This window comes from Myodes glareolus, chromosome 12 (assembly GCF_982192425.1).
Source record: "Myodes glareolus chromosome 12, mMyoGla1.1, whole genome shotgun sequence".
Taxonomy (NCBI): Eukaryota; Metazoa; Chordata; class Mammalia; order Rodentia; family Cricetidae; genus Myodes; species Myodes glareolus.
The window spans coordinates 63012091-63036132 of record NC_142037.1 but is presented as its reverse complement, the minus strand read 5'-3'; the positions used below and the strand labels follow the sequence as shown (position 1 = coordinate 63036132).

The window sequence follows — 24042 nt, the reverse complement described above, 5'->3', positions numbered from 1 at the left end:
TGCATGCCAAGAAGGAGTCGATGACAGCCCAGTGAAGAATACAGAAAGAAGGACACATTGTTAAATGAAGTCATGTAGATGTCAGTTACTGGGCTGGGCTTGGAAGATACAAATATAAACAACACAGGGTCTGTATCCTCAGGAAAGTTTAATCTTCTGAGGAACCTAAACACAGACAAAGAAATGGCATCATCATCTTCTTCTTCTTCTTACCAACATTTTAAAAAAGCTCCAGGACAGGAAGCTGTAAATCTCAGCAGCTGCCTGAAAAGAGGAAGGCAGAGACGGGCAAGAGCAAAAGCTATGGCATTTGACTTATGCTGGCATGGAAGTCAGCCACGTGTTGGACAAGCAGCCTCATATTGTCGGGAGGGGCCCCTTAAAGAAACAAGGAGGGATACCCTGTTACAGGGGAACGTACATTTAGGATCTGGGCAGCATCTCAAAGGAAAAGACAGAAGACCAAAAAGAAAGGAAAAGTTCTAACTGACTCAGAAAAGTAGGCAGAACCAACAGAACTGCTTATGAGTTGTGCAGGGACAGGAATTCTGAGAAGGAAAAGGACATTATCTCATTAAACAGTTAATTATTCCTCAAATTTCTTTTACTTGGCATAAGCGCAAACTGCCTTCCTGAGGGGTAGTCCCTTGGCCAAGTGATTGGCCACCTCAACTGAAATAATTCTTAAGACAGAAAGCAAAAGCATGTCTCCTAGAAATAGGCTCCATTTGGGGGACTAGGAGGCAATAGCTTTTCTTTAATAAAACACATCCCCCATTGAAGAGGTTACGCTGAAATCATTTAAGAAGCAGACCAGAAATTTGAGCCCCAAAACACACCTTGCATATTTCACTTCCAAGTTGTATAGGACCAAGGATTTTTCATCTTTATTGCCTAGGGCATGAGTCAAGTTCCTTATCTCTATACTTTTCTCATTTCTAATTTCTGTCCTTAGGTAGTGACTGCTTTAGCATGATGAAGAGAAATCATTATAGACTTATGTTTGAATGATGGCTCGAATATTGAATAGGAGTTCTGCCTTGGAAAAGGGAAGGAAGGATATTCCTCTAAGATGAAACATGCGTGGGTATACCATGAAGTGTAGAGGTAGCGTAAACACTAGTTCTGGCATGTAATTGGTGACAATGGGGCTAAAGCCAGCTCTGTAACCCATTTTCCACTAGTTCTCTTCACTATAGAAGCAGAGGGGAATTATATGCAATAACTACATCAATTGCTTATAATGTCTTTTATCCTTCTGTGACTTCACATATCCACCTCATTCCAGGCAGTGTAAGTGGGGGCTGTTCGCGGTTGTCGTCAAAAATGTGTTTTAGTCTCTCAGAAGGTGGCTTCACATGCAGGGCCCTCACCAGTGTGGATCCTTTCCTGGACACGCTTCCCTAGGACATAGTAGTAGTCCTGGCTCAGGGTCAGCACTGTGGTTAATTCAGAGCAGCATCTTCCCAAACAGCAGAACAGAACACACTGAGGATGAGTCCCGCAAACTTCTACAGCTGTGGAACGTGCAGGAAGAGAATTATGAGACATGAAGAAGGCATACGAACATTCTTGAACACTTTCAATTTCACTGTTTTTATTTCTCTCTTTTTGTTGTTTGAGTTATTTTAATTTTTTTCAATTTATGAGAAGTGTAAGAAGAGGTGATGATGGGACACAGGAATCCAGAGCTTCGGTGACAGGAGGGCCCTAGAAATGGAATGTGAGCGAGAAGATAAAGTCATTGCGATGCTTGGGTTCTTTGAGCATGAGCATCTTGTAGGCGACAGAGCTGCTGCCTGGTCGCAGAGGGGGCTCTTTCCAGATACATTTTGTTAATGTTTCTACATGTGCTCATGTTTATGTGTAGGACATTTGTGTTCAGGTGAGCATGTACAAGTAAGCATATGAAGGTCAGAGGTCAACCTCAAGCACTGTTCCTCAAATGCTACTGGCCTTCTTTTTGAGAAAGTGTTTTACTTTGTTGCTCACCAAGTAGGCTAGGCTGGCTAGTGGTGCCATCCTCCCCAGAGCTAGGATTCCAAGTACCCATCACCACACACAGCTTATACATTCACATCTGTCACCCTGCTTCATGGCATTTATTGACTTTTACCAACTGAGCCATCAGCCTAGATTTCAAGCTCCTTTTTTAAAAAAATGAGATTTTATTATTGTTAATTATATGTCCATATGCAGATATGCGCGTGTGTGTACAGGTACACACTGAGGTCAGGTGTATCAGATCCCCCTGGAATTGGGCTTATGGGTGGCTGTCAACGGCCGGATGTGGGGGCTGAGAATCAAGCTAAGGCCTCTGCAAAGGCAGAACCCGTTCTTAACCACTGAGCTCTTTCTGCCATCTGAATTACAGATTCTTGGTGGTAGCACTGAGCGCCTACCAGTAGGGAATCATGTGCGCACATTGCAGAAAAGTAAAGACTGACTGTACGCCCTCGTCCTGGGTTGTGCGAAAATAATCCGATGGAGTTGCAGTGCGCCTCGTGTTTTTCCAAAACATGGTATCATAAAACTCATTTTATTTGGTTGTTTTTGAAAGCATCTTTCTGTGTACTCTTGGCTACTCTGGAATTCACTGTGTGGAAAAGGCAGGCCTAGAGCACACAGAAATCCACTGCCTCGGCCTCCTGAGTACTGGATTAATGGCATGTACAACCACACTTGACTTGTAGAACACCTTTTAACAAATTTTACCATTGTTTAGACATTGACTAAAGTGAAGAGAGGCTTCCATTATAGTCTTCATTTTGCCCTCTGTTTGTTCAGTTTGCCTATATTCATTGGGGGATAAAACAGAACATGTAGGTATAATCCAGGCATAAGAAAACAGACTGGCATATCACTAGTAAGATCTTTGTTGTCCAGAAACCATTATTTCTATCTCTGACCTACAAACAACTAAGAATTACATAAATAAAACCTCCATAAAAGACACAGAGATGCCAAGGGCATCGTTTTGTTACAAGGAAATATACTGCATGTGTGTATTTCTTTTGTTTTTGTTTTATTTTTTTTTCTACGCAAATCTATGCAGGTTGCTCTTTTGGTTTCCAAGTTACACAATAGATGAAAGAAACTTGAACAAAGAGCCCCAGGATTCACCCAGCTGAAATCCTTTACCTTCAGTCCAAAGATGCTAAATGATATATCCAAGTTCATTCAGCTAGGAGATCAACCTAGATCCACATACCTCACAGTCTGCCATCCAGCCCACCTTCGGAGAGAACAGCATCTATCCAAAGAGCGGGAACAGACTGAGATGTCACAGCCTGACCTCCTCTAATACGGTGGCTACACAAAGTCCAGTAGATCCAGGTCATTTAGTGTAGACACACCTCAGTGCGTCCTGAACTTATCTCTATATGCAGCATTGCTTGGTCATCCATGTTCCTAATTAGCCGCCTGAATCATCAAGAAAAAGTCAACTTGTGTCCTTTACCGTGTAGATAAAATAGGGTAGAGCTATTTTCATTCAGATTACTCTCATCCCACTTGAAATTTGCAATAAGTGCAGACTGCTCACCCACTCAGGGAACCCAACTCCAAAATAGTCTAAGAATACTTTTTAAGTGTGACCTTCTGATGAAGGCAAAGATGTTCTTTGTGGCCAGATTACTGCTTCCTCAAAATCACAAGACTTAGCTGTTGGGTGCAGAGAATAATATACCTTAGAAATTGCTTTTCTGTATCATGTGCCTTGCTCATGAAGCTCATGGCCAAGGTTTTTCCATATTAGAAAGCTGACTGTCTGGACGAAGAGCTTTAGTTGCTTCAAACTGTGTTTTGGTTGGGGCTAGGGCGAATGCTTGGTAAAATGTTTGCTATGCAAACATGGTGACCCAAGTTGCTGTCAGCACCCAGGCAGATTTCTCAGACAGTGGGGTGCGTTTTTACTTCTACTGATGTGGAGAGGAGATGAGAGGACCCCTCTGGGCTGGTCCAGCCTGTTCAGGTGAGTTAGTGAAAGATACCTGTCCTAAAACACCAGGATGAAGAGCAGTTGAGGAAGACTTTCAATATCCATGTATGCCTACCAAAACACACTCACCAAAAACAAAACACAAAGCCCAAAGCAGAAACTGCGTCTTGGGTCATAGTCTCCAAAGTGCCCATTCCACACAGCCCATCCCTGGCCCTCTGGCTTTGAAACTGCCTGGCATTATTTTGACTTTTTGATCACATTCTGCAGTCCAGCCTGAATCCTTCTCCTTAGCATTTCTATGGCTCTCTTCACTGACTCAGTTTCTCAGTTTGTATAACTGGGGACAGTTATTGTCACCTGGCTTTCTTGATTCAGCTGCTTCTCCTCTCACACGAGCCTGTCATCATCTCTTGCCGTGGTCGAGGCTAGGAACACGATTTCAAACAATGCATTTAAGTATATACCCACACAATATTGCATATGTGCTCACAGGGGAGACAAGAAAGCAGGTTTTAGATACCATTTCATAGCACAGGAACTGAACATATTAAATTTTCTATAAATTTTTCCAACAGTAGTTTTGATCACTTTGTCATTGTTGGTTGTAAAATTTACAGGTAAGCATGCTTAGGATTTTAATAGGTGCCACCATTTCCTTTGTCTTATGATGGGGTTATTTAAGTGGTTAAAATTAGCTATAATTTTTCTTTATTCCCCCTTCATGTGTATTGTTTTTAGGTATGCTTGTATGTGTGATTGCATATGCATATGAGTATGTATGCTTGTACATGTGTTTGCACATGTATGTAAATATATACAATACATACAGATACATGTGTATACAAATCCACCTGCATGTGGAGGCAACTGGTTGATGTCTGATATTTTCCTCATTTACTTTCAACTTTAATTACTGTGCATCTAGTCTCTTGATGAACCTGGAATTCAAATTTGAGTAGTCCAGCTGGCTAGGTTGCCATGGGCATCTCTTGTCTTTATTTCTCAAGCGCGAGGATTAAAGGTGGGCCACCAAGCCAACCCAGCTTTTATGTAAGTTCTCAGGATCTAAACTCCGGTCTCCATACTTGTGTAGCAAGCCCATTATCCACAGAGCCATCTCTTCGGCCCATACAAGCTTTCTTTTCATGGAACAATCAGTTAGATACAACTGGAGTAAGTGCATTGCACAGCGTGAACAAATATTCAGCGGTATTTATGGTTAATGCTCAAGCAAGTTGCTGGACGCATACAGCCAAGGTCATCGGCTTGCAGAGCAGGGTGGGAGATGTCTGGGTTACTTTCCCTGGTGGAGGGTGAAGGATTGCAGGGGATCAGGGCAGTCTAAGGAATTGACTACCTTTTGTGTCAGTGAGTGAAAATTGTATTTTGGCTTAGTCTTTTTTCCACATGAGCGGCAGGAGGTCGTGGAGGTCAAGATGGCATTCAAGCTGCGCTCAAAAGGAGAGGCCGCTCCCCCTTTCTTACAATCTCCGCGGCAAACAGATTCTGTGACCTCTGTGGACTGTGCATTTCAGAGCCTCGCTGTGACACTTGGAAGGAGTGCCTCCTCAATCCTCTTCTAATCCTTCTTCTTTCAGATGGTTTCTTTGAAAAAAAAAACTTTTTATTTACTTGTGGTATTTTTTTGTCAAAGCAATAAATGTTCATTATATACTCGTTAGAGACATATGAGGCAAGAAAAACAAGGCTGCTTCCATACTTGCACACAGGATGAAATTTAACTATTTATCTTCCATCTGGATCCATATTTTCATATTTAAAAATATAGAGGATATAACAGATTTTTGTACAAAATATGTGGTATTGTGGAAATTGATGTCTGCCTATCTAAACTAGCCATTGTTATATGTTAGTGGGCAGATTTCTGTCATTTGAAGTGAGCATTTGTGACATTTTAACTACATGGGCTCATGATGATTTAATTAATCATTGTTCTGTTTAGGGACCTGCAGGTTGCTTTCAATATTTACCAACTATGAACAGTGGGAAAATAAATACGATTTTGCACATCCTTGCTTATCATCTAGGATCCGTGCCAAGAGTTGAATTCTCTAGGACAAAAGGCATATATATTTTCATGGTTTTTGATAGATTCTGTCAAATTGCCTGCATCAACAACTCCACTAACTTAGCAGGAGGGTGGCTTGCTCTAACTATGTTGTAGCCATAGAATGGCTCAGAGAGGTAGCTCATTGGCAGAAGATCATCATTTTCTAGCTCAAAAACCTGCTGGAACAGTGGGTTAATAACCTCCGATGATATCCCACTCACCCCAGGCCTTTTATGAGACTTGAAAATTTGAAGATGTTTACCTTTGAATAGAAGCAGTGCAAAACAAAACAGGAGTTCCAGAGGAGTGAGCAACTGGATATGAGACTCTCTGCGTCTCCTGCCTTGAGGGTAGTTGGCCTCCACATCGTTCTTGCGTGGACTGTCCACAATATGAGGGTCGCCAAGGGCCATAGAGACAAAATACAACTTCTCTGGGTAGCGCTTGTTTCACCTAGGCATGTGATGACGTTATCAGAGGATAGAATTTTTACCTATTTTAGATAGAGAAATGAGATTAATGTTTCTATGGAATTGAGAAATGGACCACCAAAAATAGGGAATACTTTTAACATAAAACATCTTAATTGAAACACAAATACCTTTTCCTAAAGTCATTGATCTTATGTAAGTATTTGACAGAATTGCTGGCTGAGGAAAATGTGCTTTTACTGGTGGCAGTGTGAATCTGTTAAAATATGTAACACTTAAAATATGGAATCAATATTGTATCTTGATTCACAGCAGTGTGTGTGTGTGTGTGTGTGTGTGGTTTGTGTGCATGCGTGTGCATAGATGCCTGTGTGTGTGTGTGTGTGTGTGTGTGTGTGTGTGTATGTATGTGTGTGTAACTTGGCTACTTTGAAGATGTTGGATCCTAAAGAAAAGCTTTTTGACTGCTATGACATACCAAGCCACTTTGGTGACCCCAGATGCTTACATATATACCTGAGGAGTGCTTGCTTTGAGTCTGTGGGCTTGCCCTCCATTGCCTGGTTTTATCTTTACCCAATTACCCAAACCATTTCATTTTCTGCATGATCTACTTCGTGAAAATATCTGGTGCCCGATACAAGCCACTTGCTAGAGAAAGGGTAATTTTGGTGTACATTTTGAGGGTATAGTCTGTGATAACAGCAAAGTCCCAGTGCAAAGACCTTGAGGTAGCTGGTCACATTGCATCCAGGAAGCAGAGAGAAGATTTGCTGTGCTACCTGTCTTTAACATTCTTTTGGGACCCAGGAGCCAGTCCCAGGAAATGATGTTGCTCACATTCAGAACGGATCTTCTTATTTCAGTGAGCCTAATCAAGATAATCTCTCTCGGGCATGGCCAGCAGCTTCCCCAGTCTAGGTGACCCCCACACCGTTGTGCCCAGAGGCTTGTGTCCTATGTGATTGTGTCCTAGATCCTCTCAACTTGGCAAGCAATATTATCCATCGCAGCAGGGAAGCTCTTACAGTCCTGTCTTGGAGTTTGGCTTGTTTCACATTCTTTGCTAAGTTCATGGCAACATTATCATATCAGAACATCCTAAGTATGCCTTTACAACTTATCTCGATCCCACATTGTCATATCCAGAATGTTTGGGGGCACTCACTAACACTAGGATGTCTTAAGTTTCTCAGTGCTTCTGAAATTGTACGGTACCATTTGTATACTACCTTCCCTTATCTTGGCCAGAAGTCTGAGGAATTCCCTGGTGCATGAACTTGCTAATTGATATTTAAATTTGGAGACATGATCTTTTAAAGCTATTATGTTCAGCTATTTGTTTTCTTGGTGTATGTCTGTGTGGGAGTGCATGGTGCACACACCATGGCACATGTGAAGAGGTCAGGGATCAGGTTCTAGAAGTCAGTTCTCTTTTTTACCATCTTTGTCCCTGGGATCAAACTCAGGTTTTCAGGTTTGATGGCAGGTGCCTTTCCTGAGAACCATCTCCTGTCCCTGATGCAGATGATTTAAGTCAGATGCGGAAAAGACCCAGGCACCCAAGACTGATGTGCATCTTCGAGCACAATGCACATCATCACTTTGTCATCATCCGCCATTCGCACAGAAGATCCTGAACAGTGTGCAGTTAAGCAGTAGACATTCATCACAGTGTCTCTTAAAGGACCAGTGAGAGCTGTCCCTGTTTGCAGATTTCGTTGTCAAACTAGGCACTGGAGTTGACCTTCCAGCCCTTTCCAAGTTGTCCCTCATCATCGCATCGGGATGAGTTTGTTCCCATTTGTCATCAAGGAGTGGGATTTCCTTCCCAGTTATTTTCTTTGTTCACATTTATGAACCCATGAGAAGATCTGAGCTTCTGAGTTGTCCTTTCTTCCTTATTTTAGAATAAATTGCTGATGTAAGTATGAATAGAATGTTTCACTAAGAGACTGGAGGTAGCTGCACATTAATGATTCTGCTTTTTGACAAATTATTTTTTATTTACTAAGAGTCGTCCAACTAAACACTTAAAACAAAATAAAGGTATTGATTGATATTCTCAGTGATATACAAGTTCTAACCTACCAGAAGCTTTTTTAAAAAATACATTTAAAACAATGGAGCCAAGCATGTTAGTACACCTGTAGTTCTGTAATCTCTACATCCTGGCCTTGTGTGGGTAAAGCTGATAGCAGAAGTTCAAGGCTAGCTTGACTACCTACTTCCACCTCCTGTCACCACGAAACAAGGAATTATTTTGCTCATCACTTGTTAGCTTAAAAGACAATTGATCACCAGAGCAGGGTACAGACTCATTGGCAAAGCCCTTGCTGGGAAAGCAGGGGACCCAATCTCAATTCCCAAGGCACACAGAAAGCTTAGTAGTATTCATTGTAGTGAGCACTGAATACACCAGCATTCCTATGGTGGGCGGCAGAAAGGTGGCAGAGACAGGGAAAGTCTGAACAAGTTCAAGTTTGCCTGGCATAGGCTGCAGTAAAAAGGAGACTGTCTCAAACAAGATGAAGCCAAAAGCAAGAACCTGGGGTTCTTCTCTGACCTCCACATATGTATACTTTATGGCACACATGTAGCCCCAGTGAGCATGAACATGCATATACACAAACCTCATGCACACACAAAGGTTGGAATTTTTCAAAAGATAGTAATTGATAGACAGATATTCCCCAAACATATTTAAAGCTCATTCTCTTCGAATTTACAATTCGAAAATTGTAAATCTTCGGAGAGATGGCTCAGTGGTTAAGAGCATCCCCTGTTCTTCCAAAGGTCCTGAGTTCAATTCCCAGCAACCACATGGTGGCTCACAACCATCTGTAATGACATCTGGTGCCCTCCTCTGGCATGCAGGCATACAAGCAGACAGAATACTGTATACACAATAAATAAATAAGCAATAAATAAATATTTTTTAAAAATTGTAAATCTTCATACTCAGAATAATTTTTAAATATTTACATTGTCAATTTGAAAATTGGAAACACAAAAGTAAGATGAGTTGAGAGAGATTTCTGGAACTCAGAACCTTGGTTTTTGTTTCCCGTTGTTTGTTTTGCTTTGTTTGTTATCCACCAGGCATTTTCTCAGGATACAAAATTCCAGTTATCACTACTGACCACTCCACCTTTATATTTCTATGTTTCTGCCATCCCATGGTGGAAAAAGGACTTCCATATATTTTTAATTTGCATTTAGTCTTATATTTAATGACTTAGTGCACCAAGTTGTAATTTCCTTTATTTTTAGGAGAAAATGTATTGGATACAAAATATTTTCTCATTTTGTTTAATACTCAAATTATTGACTAAGTATTTCTATAGCTCTTGCAAGAGGTTTAAAATTAGTGTAGAGTAATATAATTTCATTTGATTTTCTTTTTTGTTGTTTATATTGAGCTATACATTTTTCTCTGCTTCCCTCCCTTTCTCCCCTTAACCTCTCTGCCTTCCCCTGTGACCTCCATGCTCCATATTTACTAGGAGCATGTTTTTTTTTGTTTTGTTTTGTTTTTTTTCTCCTTCCTATGTAGATCCATGTATGTCTCTCTTAGGGTCCTCTTTGTTGTCTAAGTTCTCTGGGGTTGTGGACTGGGGTTGTAGGCTGGTTTTATGTCTAAAAGTCACTTATGAATGAGTACATACAATATTTGTCTTTCTGTCTGGGTTACCTCATTCAGTATGTTTTTTCTAGATCTATCCATTTGCCTGCAAATTTCAATATGTCAATATTTTTATCCACTGTGCAGTACTCCATTGTATAAATGTACCACATTTTCCTTATCCATTCTTCAGTTGAGGGGCATCTAGGTTGTTTCCAGGTTCTGGCTGTTGCAAATAGTGCTGCTATGAACACAGTCAACTAGTCCCTGTGGTATGATTGAACTTCTTATGGGTATATACCCAGAAGTGGTATTGCTGGGTCTTGTTTCCTGATTTTCTGAGAAACCACCATACTGATTTCCAAAGAGGCTGTACACGTTTGCACTCCCACCAGCAATAGAAAAATATAACACAAAACATTTAAATGGTATGAAATAGTGCGAGAGGGCCCTACTTAGAACTCTGTGGCCATATCTACTACTTTGGATTAGTTTTGTCGACTTGGCAGTAGTGCTTATTTTTAGGAGATAGGACTCTCCCATTTTATTGCAGTTTGAGTACAGTAAGAATCATGACACTGAGATTTCTATCTATTTTCTAAATTATACTTTAGGAGAATCACTGTACAGAATGTGTTCTTTTAAGTTCTTTCAAATGGAACTTCAAATTAAGTTTACAAGAGACGATCGTTTTAAATTAATAAGCTCTGTTTTCATAATTGCACAGCAAAACAGAGCAGACTTTACCACGCCCGTCTGCCTGCCTGCTCCCCACACCTGCAGTTCTCCTCGGTGACACATGCGCACTGTGTGCTACATTGTGAGGACTGGTGACCCTGGACAGGTGCATCATCAGCATGCTGAGTCTGTGGCTTGTGTCAGATGTCATTCTTCATGTGCATTTCAAGGGATATATGAGTTTTGACACAAGGCTGCCCTCAGGTTCCCTGTGTTCTGTCTGTCATCCACTCCTTCCCCATTAACCCCCGGAGACCAGAGGTGGGATCACCGTTTTCATGGTTTTAGGTTTTTGCCACAGGTTGTACAGTCATCATCACTCAGTGTGCAGCCCATTTCAGAGTGCTCCCTTTCACTCCACGACAGTGATGGAGAGTCCTCCAGGTCCTTTCAGGGCTTGATATCTGAAAAGATTCATCTATCTGTTTGTCTATCTATCTATCTATCTGTCTGTCTGTCTGTCTGTCTGTCTGTCTGTCTGTCTGTCTGTCTATCTATCTATCTAGAATGTGTGTGCATGTGTGTGCACATGTCACTATCAGACGACAACTGACTGATGTTATTTCTCTCCTTCTACCGTTTGGATTCTAGGGAAAGAGCTCAAATTGTTAGACTTGACTACAAATGCCATTATCCCTTGGGCCATCTCACTAACCTACTTGATATCTTTGTAGGGCAGAGTTGGTATTCTTCTGGTTGGAAGTGTCACAGTGTGTCTACTTGTAAATGGAAGGCAGTCTTGGTTGCTTTCCAGTTCTGATTTGGTCAGTTATGGGCAACATAACGCAAATGTTATTTGGGTGATTACAAAGAGTGTGACAGCAGAATTCGTTGACCATATTGTTCAATTTTGTATGAAGCAACTAAACTATCTTCAAAGTGTGTTCATTCCTACCTGCAACAAATCAAAGCACCTTTGCTACTTGTGTGCATGATGTGATGGTTATCAGTATGATGGCTTTAGATTTTGATTAGTCTCCTAAGTGTTTCTTTTTTTTAATTTTATTTTTTTTTGGCCTTGTGAGAGGGTGAGCCTTTTTTACATGCTCACTTGCTATATGTGTTATCTTGAGTAAGGTATCTGTTCAGGTTTTTTGCCCTTAAATACCCTTGACAAAATTCCTTTTCTTAAACCTGAACACTTACCTCATAAAACATGCCAATCCGATGTACGATGTGTGGAATCCCCTATGCCTTAGTCTCTGTGGATTTTCTAACTGAGTAATGTCTGCAAATTGAACAATGACATTCTGATTTTCCTGCCTAGGTAGGAGAGGAAGAGGGCCCTGGTTCCCAAAGATGTGTCTGCTCTGTGTCCCTCCCATCATTGTAATTCTAGGGCATGTGACCTTGCGCTGATAAATGGAAGAAGAGGAGTTGATTTTTCATCTTATTCCCCCCCCCCCCAATCCCCTCCTCATTTTTGTTAGGAGCTGCGGAGACCTCTAAGCTTCACGTATGCTGCAAGTCCCATAGGGTATTTTAGTTTTTCCAAAATGATCATTGGTGAGGACCTAGTTTTTTTTCTTAGTAACTCTAGCAATTTTCTCATATAGAGTTTTCTATATATAATCTGAGAAATTGGCTTTATGATCAAAGATCCAGGGTAATGAAACATTTGTACAAAAGTCAAGACTCTAATTATAATCATTATCAGAAAGTGTCATTTTAAAAAATCTGGCAGGTGTCAATCATATATAAATAAATGATACATCAATGTATATTCCCCCAGAGAATGGCAAAGATTGATTTTTAATACTAATGAAATATTTTAAATACAGTCGTTGACTAGTCTGTAGTAGAGAGAAATATATTTGGCCCTTGCTTTCTTGTCTGGCAGAATGATAAATACTTTAGTGTAAGTATCTATAGAATCTTCTAGTACATGGAAAGCTTATGTCAGGCCCAGATTATATATCATTGCACCTTTCTCTGCATCACCATAATAACTGAAATCATTCATTGAGAGTCAATTTGAAACAGTCTAGCGGAATCAGTGTATCAATTGTAAGTGTAATGCAGACAGTTAAGCGCCTGGATCTTCCCCTGCAGGGGTTTTAGACTTGTCTTTTTAAAATTTTAATAGTAACGTGTGTACCTGCCAGGGAGTGTTTGTGACATTGCTCATTCTGCTTTTAAGGAATGGAAGTGATTCTCCTATACTTTCTCAGTGTCAACCTGATGGGAAATTGGACTTCTAATTTCTTCATTTTTTTCCCTTTAATAACAAAAAAGCTGCTTAACTTTTTTATACATCAAATTCTAAACTATCACACATTTCTTTTGATTACACAGATAATAAATACAGTTTGAATAAATCACAAAAAAATAAAGTGAGGAAAATATGTCAAAACAAATTTATCAGTCCACATCTGTCATCTCTACTTTCTTTTTTTTTTTCAAGACAGAGTTTCTCAGTAGCTTTGGAGCCTGTCCTGGAACTCACTCTTGTAGACCAGGCTGGCCTTGAACTCATGGAGATCTGCCTGCCTGTGCTGAGGGCTGGGTTTCATGTCTGTTCCCCTTTTGAGCATGTCATTTAAGTGGACTCCCATTTCTTTTCTCCTCCTCTTCCACAGAAGCATCGCTCTAGACATCATGGGAACACGGTAAAATCTTCTTGTGTAAGACAAAGACTTTCCAGAGCTTCTTTATGACCAGTCCTGCTCTTGTCCAACCTTCTGTTACTTAAATTAGTTCAAATGTACATGCGGTTGAACAATGATCTGACCTAGGGTTCTTGACATGGGCTGGAGAACAAAAAATGGTAGCAGGACCCATCTGTCTCATACAGATCAAAGTTTGGTCATGACACTGTTTGAACTCACTATCATGAGTCAACATCGCTAAGTCCCCATGGATGAGCAAGAGAAGGACTGAAGGGCTGGTGTCTGGAGACATGGTAGATAATTACATCACAAGGAGAATTCCTGAATCTGAGCAAGATTTTTCTTGTTTATTTCAGTTTTTTTAATTTAAAACTGTGAAGGAGATATGGAATTAAGGACCAGCAAACATCGTGTGAGTTTGTTGACTGCGCCACCCCACTGGCATGACCAGTTGGAGATAGGAGAGGAAGTTGTAGCTGAAGACCCCAAGTTCAGTGCTGAAATGTGGCTGACCGCTGGGCTGCTTGTATGTTTCCCAGAGGATCACTCTGCTCTGAGGGTGACTGATGGGTGTGCTGAGGATGGCCATATGCCTGGTCCCCTGGGGTCAGTGACCCCCTTCCACTTTTATGACACTCGGGGCTTTTCCTTTCCCTCTGACCATTCCACCTCCCAAATCTCTAAAGCACTGGATGGTGTCTTGAACAAGATCATGACAAGGATTTGTTGGTACCAGCAGCTTTGCCCCAAAACACAGAGTACCGTGCATATATGTAATTAAAAGTTTTTAAATACATAATAAAGCAAAAATCATGTTTATATTTCCCAATGGACAGAAAAGCTAAAACAATACCATACTTATTAATAATAGAACAGAGCTAAAATATTTCAGCATGCAATTAATTTAAAACTAAAGGCATTTGTAATTCGTTCTTATATTAAATAGTCAAAACCTAGCGCACATTTTGCATATGAGACATACTTCCCCTTTGAAAAGTTGTTTTTCCTATCATCAGTAGTCGTGTTCCATTCCCACCTCTGCTTTAACTGTATCATTTCCAAATTTGTTGTTCAGAAAACCCACACAGAACACCTGCAAAAGATGCGTGGTTTTGACCAACACAGTGTTTCTAATTAAATCATTAAAATATAAGCAGGTTTATATGTCAGTTCATACTGTGAAATCTTCCATACAGATGCTGCCCTTGCTTTTGAAGAAATGCACAGTATAAAAGTGTTGTGTGCAAATCGAAGGTAGAGGCCAGAATGAGAGCTGTCTTGGCTGGTTCTGGCTTGTGAGTGTAATCACTTTGTTGGTTTGGGTAACTGGAGTTACTTCCTTTGGAATATTCTTGTTTGTTTTGCTTTGTGTTGAAGCTGACTTGAGATTCTCATTGGTCACGTCTAAGACTAGGAATAGAGCTCTCCATTTAGTTGCCTTTACTGATCCTGAATCCTTGGAGGGTCCTTCCACTTCCCATGCTTGGACTACTGAGCTCATTCGCAGCCCCATTCTGGAATGTTTGCACTGGCACCGTGGGAATGCATGAATATGCAGGAAGAGTGGAGAGAAATGCTGCAGATTAATAGTGGCTGCATTTGAAAGTTGGCTGTAAATATTCTTCATATGCAGTATTATTGTTTATTCATATTGAGGTTCCATTCATACCTTTTGTTGGAGAATATAAACCAATGTAAAATTAAGATTTGGGACTGGAGAGGTGGTTCAACAGTTCAGGAGGAGTCACACAGTCATACAGAGGACTGAGTTCAGTTCCCTGTACCCGTGCATGGTTGCTCACAATGGCCTGTAACTCCAGATCCATGGGATCCCATGACCTCTTCTGGCCTCTAGGCATTCACACACGTGCACAGACACAGATATGCACAGACACAAACAGACAGAGATACACACACACACACACACACACACACACACACACACACAAAGAGATACATGCATACAGACATGCACACCTACATAATTGAAAAACGAAAATATTTTCAAAAATACACAAAAAAGAGTTTGATATTGAGGAAAAGGTAAAAATAGATACTCAATCACTAATAAAGGTTCTTTTTGTCTACGTCCTTGCTAGCCTTTTGTTGTTACTAAATTATATTTATTCCTTACAAATAGAGAGAATTTTGTACCTGCAGGATTTCCCCTATGCTTTTCCCACCTGAGAGCAATGGATTTATCACCTCAGATAGAGAAGATGGCTTCCCTACCCTTGTGTCGCAACCCCTGTGGCATCGCGTATCAGCTGTTTACATTGTGATTCATAGCAGTAGAAAAGCTGCAGTTATGAAGAAGCAATGAATTCATTTTATGGTTGGGATGAGGAACCATGAGGAACTCTGAGAACCATGAGGAACTCTGTTAAAGAGTCGCAGCAGAATTAGTTGATCTTATGGTTTTAATTTGCGGTTTCTTTCATTGGTTTAATAATTATTGACTGAGAACTCATTGAGTGTTAGATGCTTTTAAAGTCTAGTATGGAGATATGTCATGACCCCAAACCTATGCTTCTCTGTTCGTTCGATTCTGAATCTTGTGTATGAGCAATGAGAGCACCTGTCAGGTACGGGTGCTGTGGTGGCATAAAGAGTCGCAGCCCTGGAGACAGAAACATCTTTACCATTTAAGCTGAGGAAAATGACGGGAAGTGGGAGGACACCCTGCTGCAGGGCCGGCTGAGGACTACATGGGGTGAGAATGACGCCATCTCCCTTCTCTGTATGCGTATGGAATCTTTGTCTTTGCCTGGAAGCTTCCAGCTCAGTATATGCTCCACATGCAGACGCATCAGGAGTCTGCAGATGACTTGCAAAGAAGTGGGTGGACTTCTATGAATATATTGTATGTATATACATATACATGTATATGTGACATTTTCAGAGTCTTGGGGAGGTCATGTAACACCTCTGAACATTCAAAATAATTTTCTCTTCTAAAGTTGATATAGTAAAATAAGTTATTTGGGGATCAAAAGACTCGAACAACTGTACAAAAAGCTTTCTCTGTTTTGGGTATTGATATATCTCAGACAGCTGAGCTTGCACCTGGCACTCGTGTTTTGAGCGAGTCAGCAGAAGCACATGAACAATGTAGTGAATGTAAAACAGATGACACAGTACCTGGTTCATATGGAGCAATAAATGCTTTCTCATGATGGCGGACCAGTGACGCAATGGATAACACGCTTGACTAAGAATCAGATTTTAAAAGCTCCTTTGCTTAATTTAAATGTACTATTATTATCTTGTGGTGTGTTGCAAGTGACTTCTGTAATTACCGATGAATGGGCTTTCTCCATTGGCCTCCTGGACTACTCTTGTGATTCCCAGGTCTTGACCTTGGGATGGTACCCATCATACCCAAGAAAGAGACTCAAAGTATGTGCCCCATTACGTTGGTGTCTTTGTGATTCTTTCCCCCTCCTATTTCCTATTTCTCGACTCTTCTGGTCCTAGTCCCTGAGCATTAGCCTCCCCAGTCCTGTTCATTGAGTGATTTCCAGGATCCAGCTCATTTTCTATCATCTTTCTCCAATATCAAGATCATTTGTTTGGGCTTCCTACCACTTCGACACTTGGACTCATGTACTGGACATCTGTCTGGAATACTCTCACCCATGCAGGAACATTAAACTCCTCCTGTAGGTTGTGGCTGGTGGTGCTTGACTCTTCTCTTGCCATGGTATTATCCTACTCTCTATTGATTCCCATTTCCAGTCTCTAACTCACCCCTTTATCACTCAGAAATGTTCCATGATTTATTATTAGGGTAGAAAGGAGTGAGATGATTAAAGCAGAGTAGGTATCCTCACTGCATTCTTATGATGGGATCCGTCCAATCTGAACCCTAAGGTGTGTTCTTTAGCATGTGAAGGACAGAAATGTCTTCCTGTATTAAGGCTGACATGGGCAGTGATAATTGGAAGTCAGACACCATCTTAACCATCTTCTACATAGTGAACCAAAGGGAAGAAGGCATGCACTTGTTGTATGGACCTCTGTGTGTGTCCTAGTAATGGGTTTGCATCCGGAGATATGTGTTGTGAGATGGTTTTGTCAAATGTGAGCATCATAACATGGATACTTCCCCAAACAAAAATGGCTACAGCCTCAGTAAGGCCTACATTGTGCTATGCATGTGGTCGGCAAGATGCTGTGTGGTCTGTGACATTTTTGAGGCCCTTAAAAACTAAATTTAAGACTCCAGCTCTAGGTGATTGGTTGCTTTTTGAAAAAAAAATCCATTTGCAGTTCAAATCAAAGCTTGTGTTTTTTCACAGCTGGTTTTGCAACTATTCCTTATAGGAAACACTTCTAAATAGTGGTGCAAACTGCATCTTGTGGGGCTTAGCTCTTCACTAATGCAGGCTGAAGGCAGGTCCTCAAAGCCGCCGTGCAGCACACATGTGGTTGAGGTAGTCCTCAGGAGAGAAGCCTGCAGGCATCAGTGGGAGAAGTGTGTGGGAGCGCTTTGTTTTTGAGTCAGAAGATGGCTTTTTCAGAGTAAAGGACTCATAGGTCACAGAAATCGCCACTGGGTTTTAAATTAAGTTTCACCTAGAGACCTCATAGTTCTCTAAGTGAGATATAGTTGTGTAAATAAAATTTAATCATAAGCCAGACATGTTGGCATGCACGTGCAATTTCAAAACGTGAGAGGCTCAAGCATAAGAATTGCAAGCTCTAGGCCAGCTTTAGCTGCATAACAATACTCTGTTTCAAACAGAGTTTGTGTGTTGATGTTCATTAATGTGACACCCTTCTCAACACTGCAAGGAATGAAATATGAAAAGATGGGCTAGAAGGTAAAGGGTAAAGTTTCAGTTTAAAGTGTTTGTTCTGTGTCCCTTCTGGTATTTTGGGTATTAATATGTCCTCTACAAATCTGAGTTACCAGTGAGGATATGGGAGCATCATCAAATACACTTTACTCTTAATATTAGCAATTATAAGTGAAATGTAATTCCAGTGAGCATATGCCCTGCATATCAGATACCTAATATGATATTACCCTATTACCCAAATGCATTCCATATTGTGAAAACAGAGAGCAAACGACCAAGAATGTATTTAGAAAACATTTCTGACGGGCTTATACAGAGTTCCCGGGTGCTGAAACCAGGATGCGACCAAATGGCTAAATGAAGTCTGAGGCATTTATCAATTGAGACATAATCTCAGTGAGCTAAAAATGCGTACAAACAATTTCACAGGAAGAAATGTGGACCAGCTTTGAAAGAAGCTAGCTCAACTTAAGATTGTTATTACGTAAAATAATGATGCTGCTAGTCACCAAATGCTCACATTTGGTCCATAACTTAACCAGCTGAGCCTTGGGGGGAATAGAGGCTGAGACTTCAAAATCCCTATCATTGGACCTTCAGTAAGATGTGTGTGTGTGTGTGTGTGTGTGTGTGTGTGTATACATATGTATGTATGTATATATGTATATATGTATATTGCATTTGTGAATAGGTGACATGTATTAATAAGGGAGATATATAGTCAGGGAAGTTCCTGAATAGTTGGTTAAATAGTATGTCATTGAGAAGGGCAAAGTTGGGGTTACTCATGGTGTTTATAGTATGGCAGCGACTAACTGTGGAACCTCAAGAATTTTTAGTTCCTTGTTTCTCTGCTAGCTCAGTCTTAGGTCGCAGTAGCCTCATCCTCCTGCATCAGTGTGGGCATTGAATGAGCATCCTTATGCACAGCTCTTAACACAGTATCTGAACTACAGTAGAGATGAGAGATGAAAGAAGGCATTCCAACTGTTATCAGAATGAGAAAAGGCTTGTTTCATTCCACTATGTGATGTGCTACATAGCCATAGTTGACTGAAATATTTCCCTGTGTACCAGCACTGTTCTTCCCCAGTAAGTGTGTGAGTCCTTTATCCAGACAGAGATATACTCGTGGATTCGCTTGAGTTTCAGCAAACACTTTGGAATTGTTATCTATCTAGTAGTTAAATCAGTATATCTATTGTACGATTTAAGAAAACAAATAGTGTTCTGATTTTTAAATCTTGGTAATGTGGTAGAAGTGAGACAGGGAAGGAGAGGTCACCTCCTCTAGGGCATTCTTTTATGCAGAATCTGAAGTTCCTTGAAATCTGATTCTATTGCTTTTGCTGACGCCGAAGGTTCCGACTGGATGGTACTGTGAACATTCTAAGATGCTTGCCTTGGAAACCTGTAAGAATTTGCTATAAAGACATAACAGCAATCTGGTGCAGTGCATCCCTAACCACTCATCAGTCCCTGACATCACTTCACAACATGACACAGGTGCAGGACTGAGGTCTCTTCACCCACAGCCATCCATATCCTGAAGAAGATACGTATATTTAAACAAATATGTCCTGTACCATCAGAGAACAACACAAATATCATTAGTAACTTTCTATTTAGGGAGTGAAGTCTAATACAGAAATTAAACAGCTCGGTATGGATTGGACAGGCCTTTATTATTCCAGTTGACACCCAGCCAGAAGGGGAGACAAAGTTGCATCAGGGGTAGGAGCGCAGGGTGTAGAAGATGGCCCAGTTACCTCCACGGCATGAATGTCTGCAATACTGTCTCTGAAGACCTGTCCTTCCTGCTGCACCTCAATTCTGAGTGTGGGGAGGTGTTTAGACCAGTCACCTCTGTACTCATATGACTTCTGGCAAAGATAAATATGTGTTGGAGTACTATGTGATCAGTCTCACTTGGCATGTAGAAATACCCAAGGGCACATTCTTATTAAGTTCACTTCGATTTCTACAGGAGTCAACTAACAAATTTTGTGGCACTTTTTGCATTAATTGATAAAATTCACTCAAAGGAAATAAGCTGTATACACTGTGTATGAGTATATATATATATATATATATGAACAGTATAAAATGAATATATATATATGAACAGTATAAAATATAATTGTGATGAACTTATAATATCACAATGTTGATTACAATGGAAGTTGCACCACAACACCAAAATTGGTGGTGGTACAATTTTATTTACTTCTTGGGAAGCAATGGAACTATCGATCCATCACAAATACGTCTTCAGTGCGATCATAGCAAGACATGTTTGACAGCAACTTCAAATTGTCAGAGCCTATTACATATTTAAAATCTACAGTCAGCTGACATCCTGTGTTTCTTAGTCACTGAATAAATCTGTGAATGGTTTTGCAGGGGAATATTGCCGGTGCTGTGTGATCACGACATACCACATCACCTCCCCCAGTGCCTCCTTGGTGATCGAAGACGCGGGGGCTATCAGGGCTTTTGCGTCTGTTGAGTGGGGTTAGAATCCTGCGTGCAGAGGTTAACAGGCTTCATGTGTGTGTGCTGCGATGTATCTGCCCTAATTATCAATTACTACACCAATGGAAAGAACTTGGCGGCGGAGGCTCTGCTCCCCCAGCTGTTCACATTGTGGTTTATGGTGTCGCTTATGGCTGTGGCTGGGCATGGTCCCGGAAAAGTAAAGTGAAACTGTTCCCAAGGAAAACAACTTCATTGAAAAAATAATAAAAAACCATGGGTATTTTTTCCACTTACATGAATCTAAAATGCACATTTTGACTCGAATATTTGTAGAATTTCAAGATCAAAAATGGAAAAAACATTGTGAAAACATAGTGATTTAAATGTGCTAAATGGACCATGGACCCAGTCAGGTTTTCATGACTCACCAGCTTTTAACTTCAAAACTCTGGCTAGTTTGCCTTTCTTAAACTCGTGAGTTTATCCCAGCTAGTGGGACAGTAGTTAGGGTATACCAGCTGTAAATTGGTCCAGAGCACTAGAAGGGACATTAGCCCCTAATCAGATTCTAACAGTTCTTTAAAGCTCCCTTTTCTGCACTCCCTGTCCCCTCCCGGCCTGGCCCAGGCTTCCTCTCACCTCCTAATCTGGGCAAGACCTGCTTCAGGGTAGGAAGCAGTGTCCCCTCATCCCTCACTGTCTACCAACCCAGCAGTCTTGAAAGGCTTTGTGAAGGGAGATTCCCAGAGCTCTCGGGAGAAGCTGACTGAGTGGTGGAGAGCCGCCTAGCTGCAGCAAGACATCCCCCAGAGCCGCTGTAGCAAACAGGGGACAAGTGACAAGTCTGACAATGGTGCCTCACTTATGCATTAACAACCTCAGGCCTTGGAGAAGAGATTTCAAGTTTGGAATAAGTTAATTGAGTTCACCAGCAAGGCTTGGCAATATTGTAGCTGCTCTTGTCGGGATCTGCTAGGATGAGAGATAACCCCAACCAATACAGACAATGTTGTTCATTCCCAAGGGGAAGATTGGACAGGAAATTGTAATAGTCAAGGGGGTGTGAACTTTTCAATGCTTCTTATGACTAACTATGAAAATTGGTGTATGATTTTTTCTTGTTGCTTTCTCAGAGAAAATATTTGCATAAGAGAGGACCTCTAAGTTCTGCTTCTGAGAGGCTCTCCTAGAGAGTCAGGAACTGAAGTCAGGAGCGCTTCACGAACCATGCTGTGACAGTTGCTAATAACATAGCCTCCTGGGATTTGTTGGAGATTCTGTTGGACTGTTTTCATGAAAATCAGCTGCCTGAAAAGTACTAACATCAAACTCTGGAAATTATACTTCCCTTTGTCACCCCCAAGACAAATATTTAGGAACTTCTCTCTCTCTATATATATATATTAGCACACACAGAAATTTTGGCATAATAGCCAACTAACAAATTTTGTGGTACATTTTCCACTAATTGATAATATTCACCCATAAAAAAACAAGTTATACATACGTGTGAGAGTATGTTTTTTATTTGTCTAGTCTACATTCATACATGTACATCTATAATGCTTCTATTACCCGCACACCCGTACATAGATGGATGCCCACTTTGTAAGATCTCTTTAGTGTCCTGTCACCTCTGTAAGGCCATTGAGCACAATGACTACTCTGAAGCCACAGGCTCAGTCACATCGGCTTCTGAGTTTAGCCAGTGTGTCAAGTTGAAATTGGCAAATTCGAAATGTATTTTATAATGCATCTTATCTGTGCCCTGCGTGTGTGACTATATGATTACCTTTGTAGATGGCTGATTTAGAATATGCCTAGAGCAGAGAGAATTTGTAAAATATAAACTTGATTTAATCTTCTCATCAACACTCAGGAAACTGTGGAGCCACGGTTTCAATGTGGCTTTCCTTTCAGAGGTAGTGGACTGTGCAAAACATCTATGAGAGTGATAAAAAATGTTTCCTATTGGTGACTCTTAGCTATTCACTTTTAAATTAAGACTTGGCTGTTTTAAAATAGTTCCTTGGGAGTTGATATGTAGAGATTTTCATTTTCTCAGAACTGGCATGGTATAAAAATTAAGCAAATCTAGGACTGTATTACTTTGTCTTTAGATTATTCAGACTTCAAGAGTATAAAGATTATTTTTATCTGCAGTTTTCATTTATGGATGCCTGTATACAATGCAGCCTATAGAACTAAGGACGAGAGAAAGAAATGTGCCTTGTATTTCCTCCCACTATTGAGAAGGAGCTATAAATTTTCCAGCCCCATATAAATTAATGTAATGTTTCCACACTGCAGTTTATTACAGCCTGACCTCCAACCCAGAGGTCAGAGAGTCACATTGATTCAGTCAATGTCCTAGTCATTATTTCAAATGGAAGTTCACATAGGGGGATAATTGGTTATGCTGATATTCCCATTTAATTATGTCTCATTCTTACAGAATTAGGTTAGCCGTGCTGAAGGCATGGCAATGAAGGAAGACTACCTGAGAGTGTCCTCTTCTGGTCCTTCAGAACTGAGTCTTCCTCTCTCTTCTCTTTTCTTCTCAGAATCTCCACACCCTTGAGAACAGAATGCTAATGCTTGATGGGATGCCGGCCGTCAGAGTGAAAACAGAGCTTCTGGAATCTGAACAAGGGGGTAAGCAGAGATCTCCATAGATGTCCCCTCCTCCCCATGCCTGGTCCATTCACTTCCAGAGCAGCGTTCTCTCTCTGTCCCTCGCCTAAGGAATTGACTCTCACGCTCTTGCAACCTTAGACATCAGCCTCTTTGGAGGGGACAATGTTCTGAAACTAGGACCTCTTGCTGACCTTAGGAGACACCTATGGCTGAGTTAAAATTGCTGCCTGGAAAGCCACTGAGACCAAAGTAAGGGGAAAATGTTTAAAATGAGATGGGAATAGAATTCCTCCATGTGAAGTTCTAAGTTAGGAGATGACTGAGAACAGGCATGGGAGCATTATTGCTGGTTTAATGGATTTCTTTTTCCTTCTTTTTTGTGTATTTGTATCTAGCTTTCCACCCCATTGTTATAATTTTACCAGTTCTAGGAGATGGTTGGTAAAATTGGGACAGTTATTGTGAAAGGTACCCGAGAACAAAAGAAACATGATTTAACAAAACATAGCTAAACCCATGAATGAATGTATGGATACAAAAACAGAGTGTCAAGAACACAGACTTTGTGTGAGGATACATAGGTTATTACCGAAAACATTTAAAGCTTCATTAATCAAAATCACAAATTCAGTATAATGGTTACAGTGATGTCAACCATGGTATTTAAAGAAGAAATCACTATATTCCTGTGTACACACTGGCTAC

The 24042-nt window shown here is 40.7% G+C and overlaps 1 protein-coding gene across 4 annotated transcripts in view; it reads left to right on the top strand.

Moving 5' to 3' along the window:
- The window catches only part of Klf12 (KLF transcription factor 12), a 411445-nt gene that overhangs the window by 154812 nt on the left and 232591 nt on the right, over window positions 1–24042 (top strand). For all 4 annotated transcript variants that reach the window (XM_048422240.3, XM_048422239.3, XM_087912267.1 and 1 more), the window contains one exon: window positions 23265–23354. In XM_048422240.3, the coding sequence (XP_048278197.1) occupies window positions 23289–23354 (66 nt within the window). In that variant the 5' untranslated portion in view covers window positions 23265–23288. The remainder of the gene's footprint in view (window positions 1–23264; window positions 23355–24042) is intronic.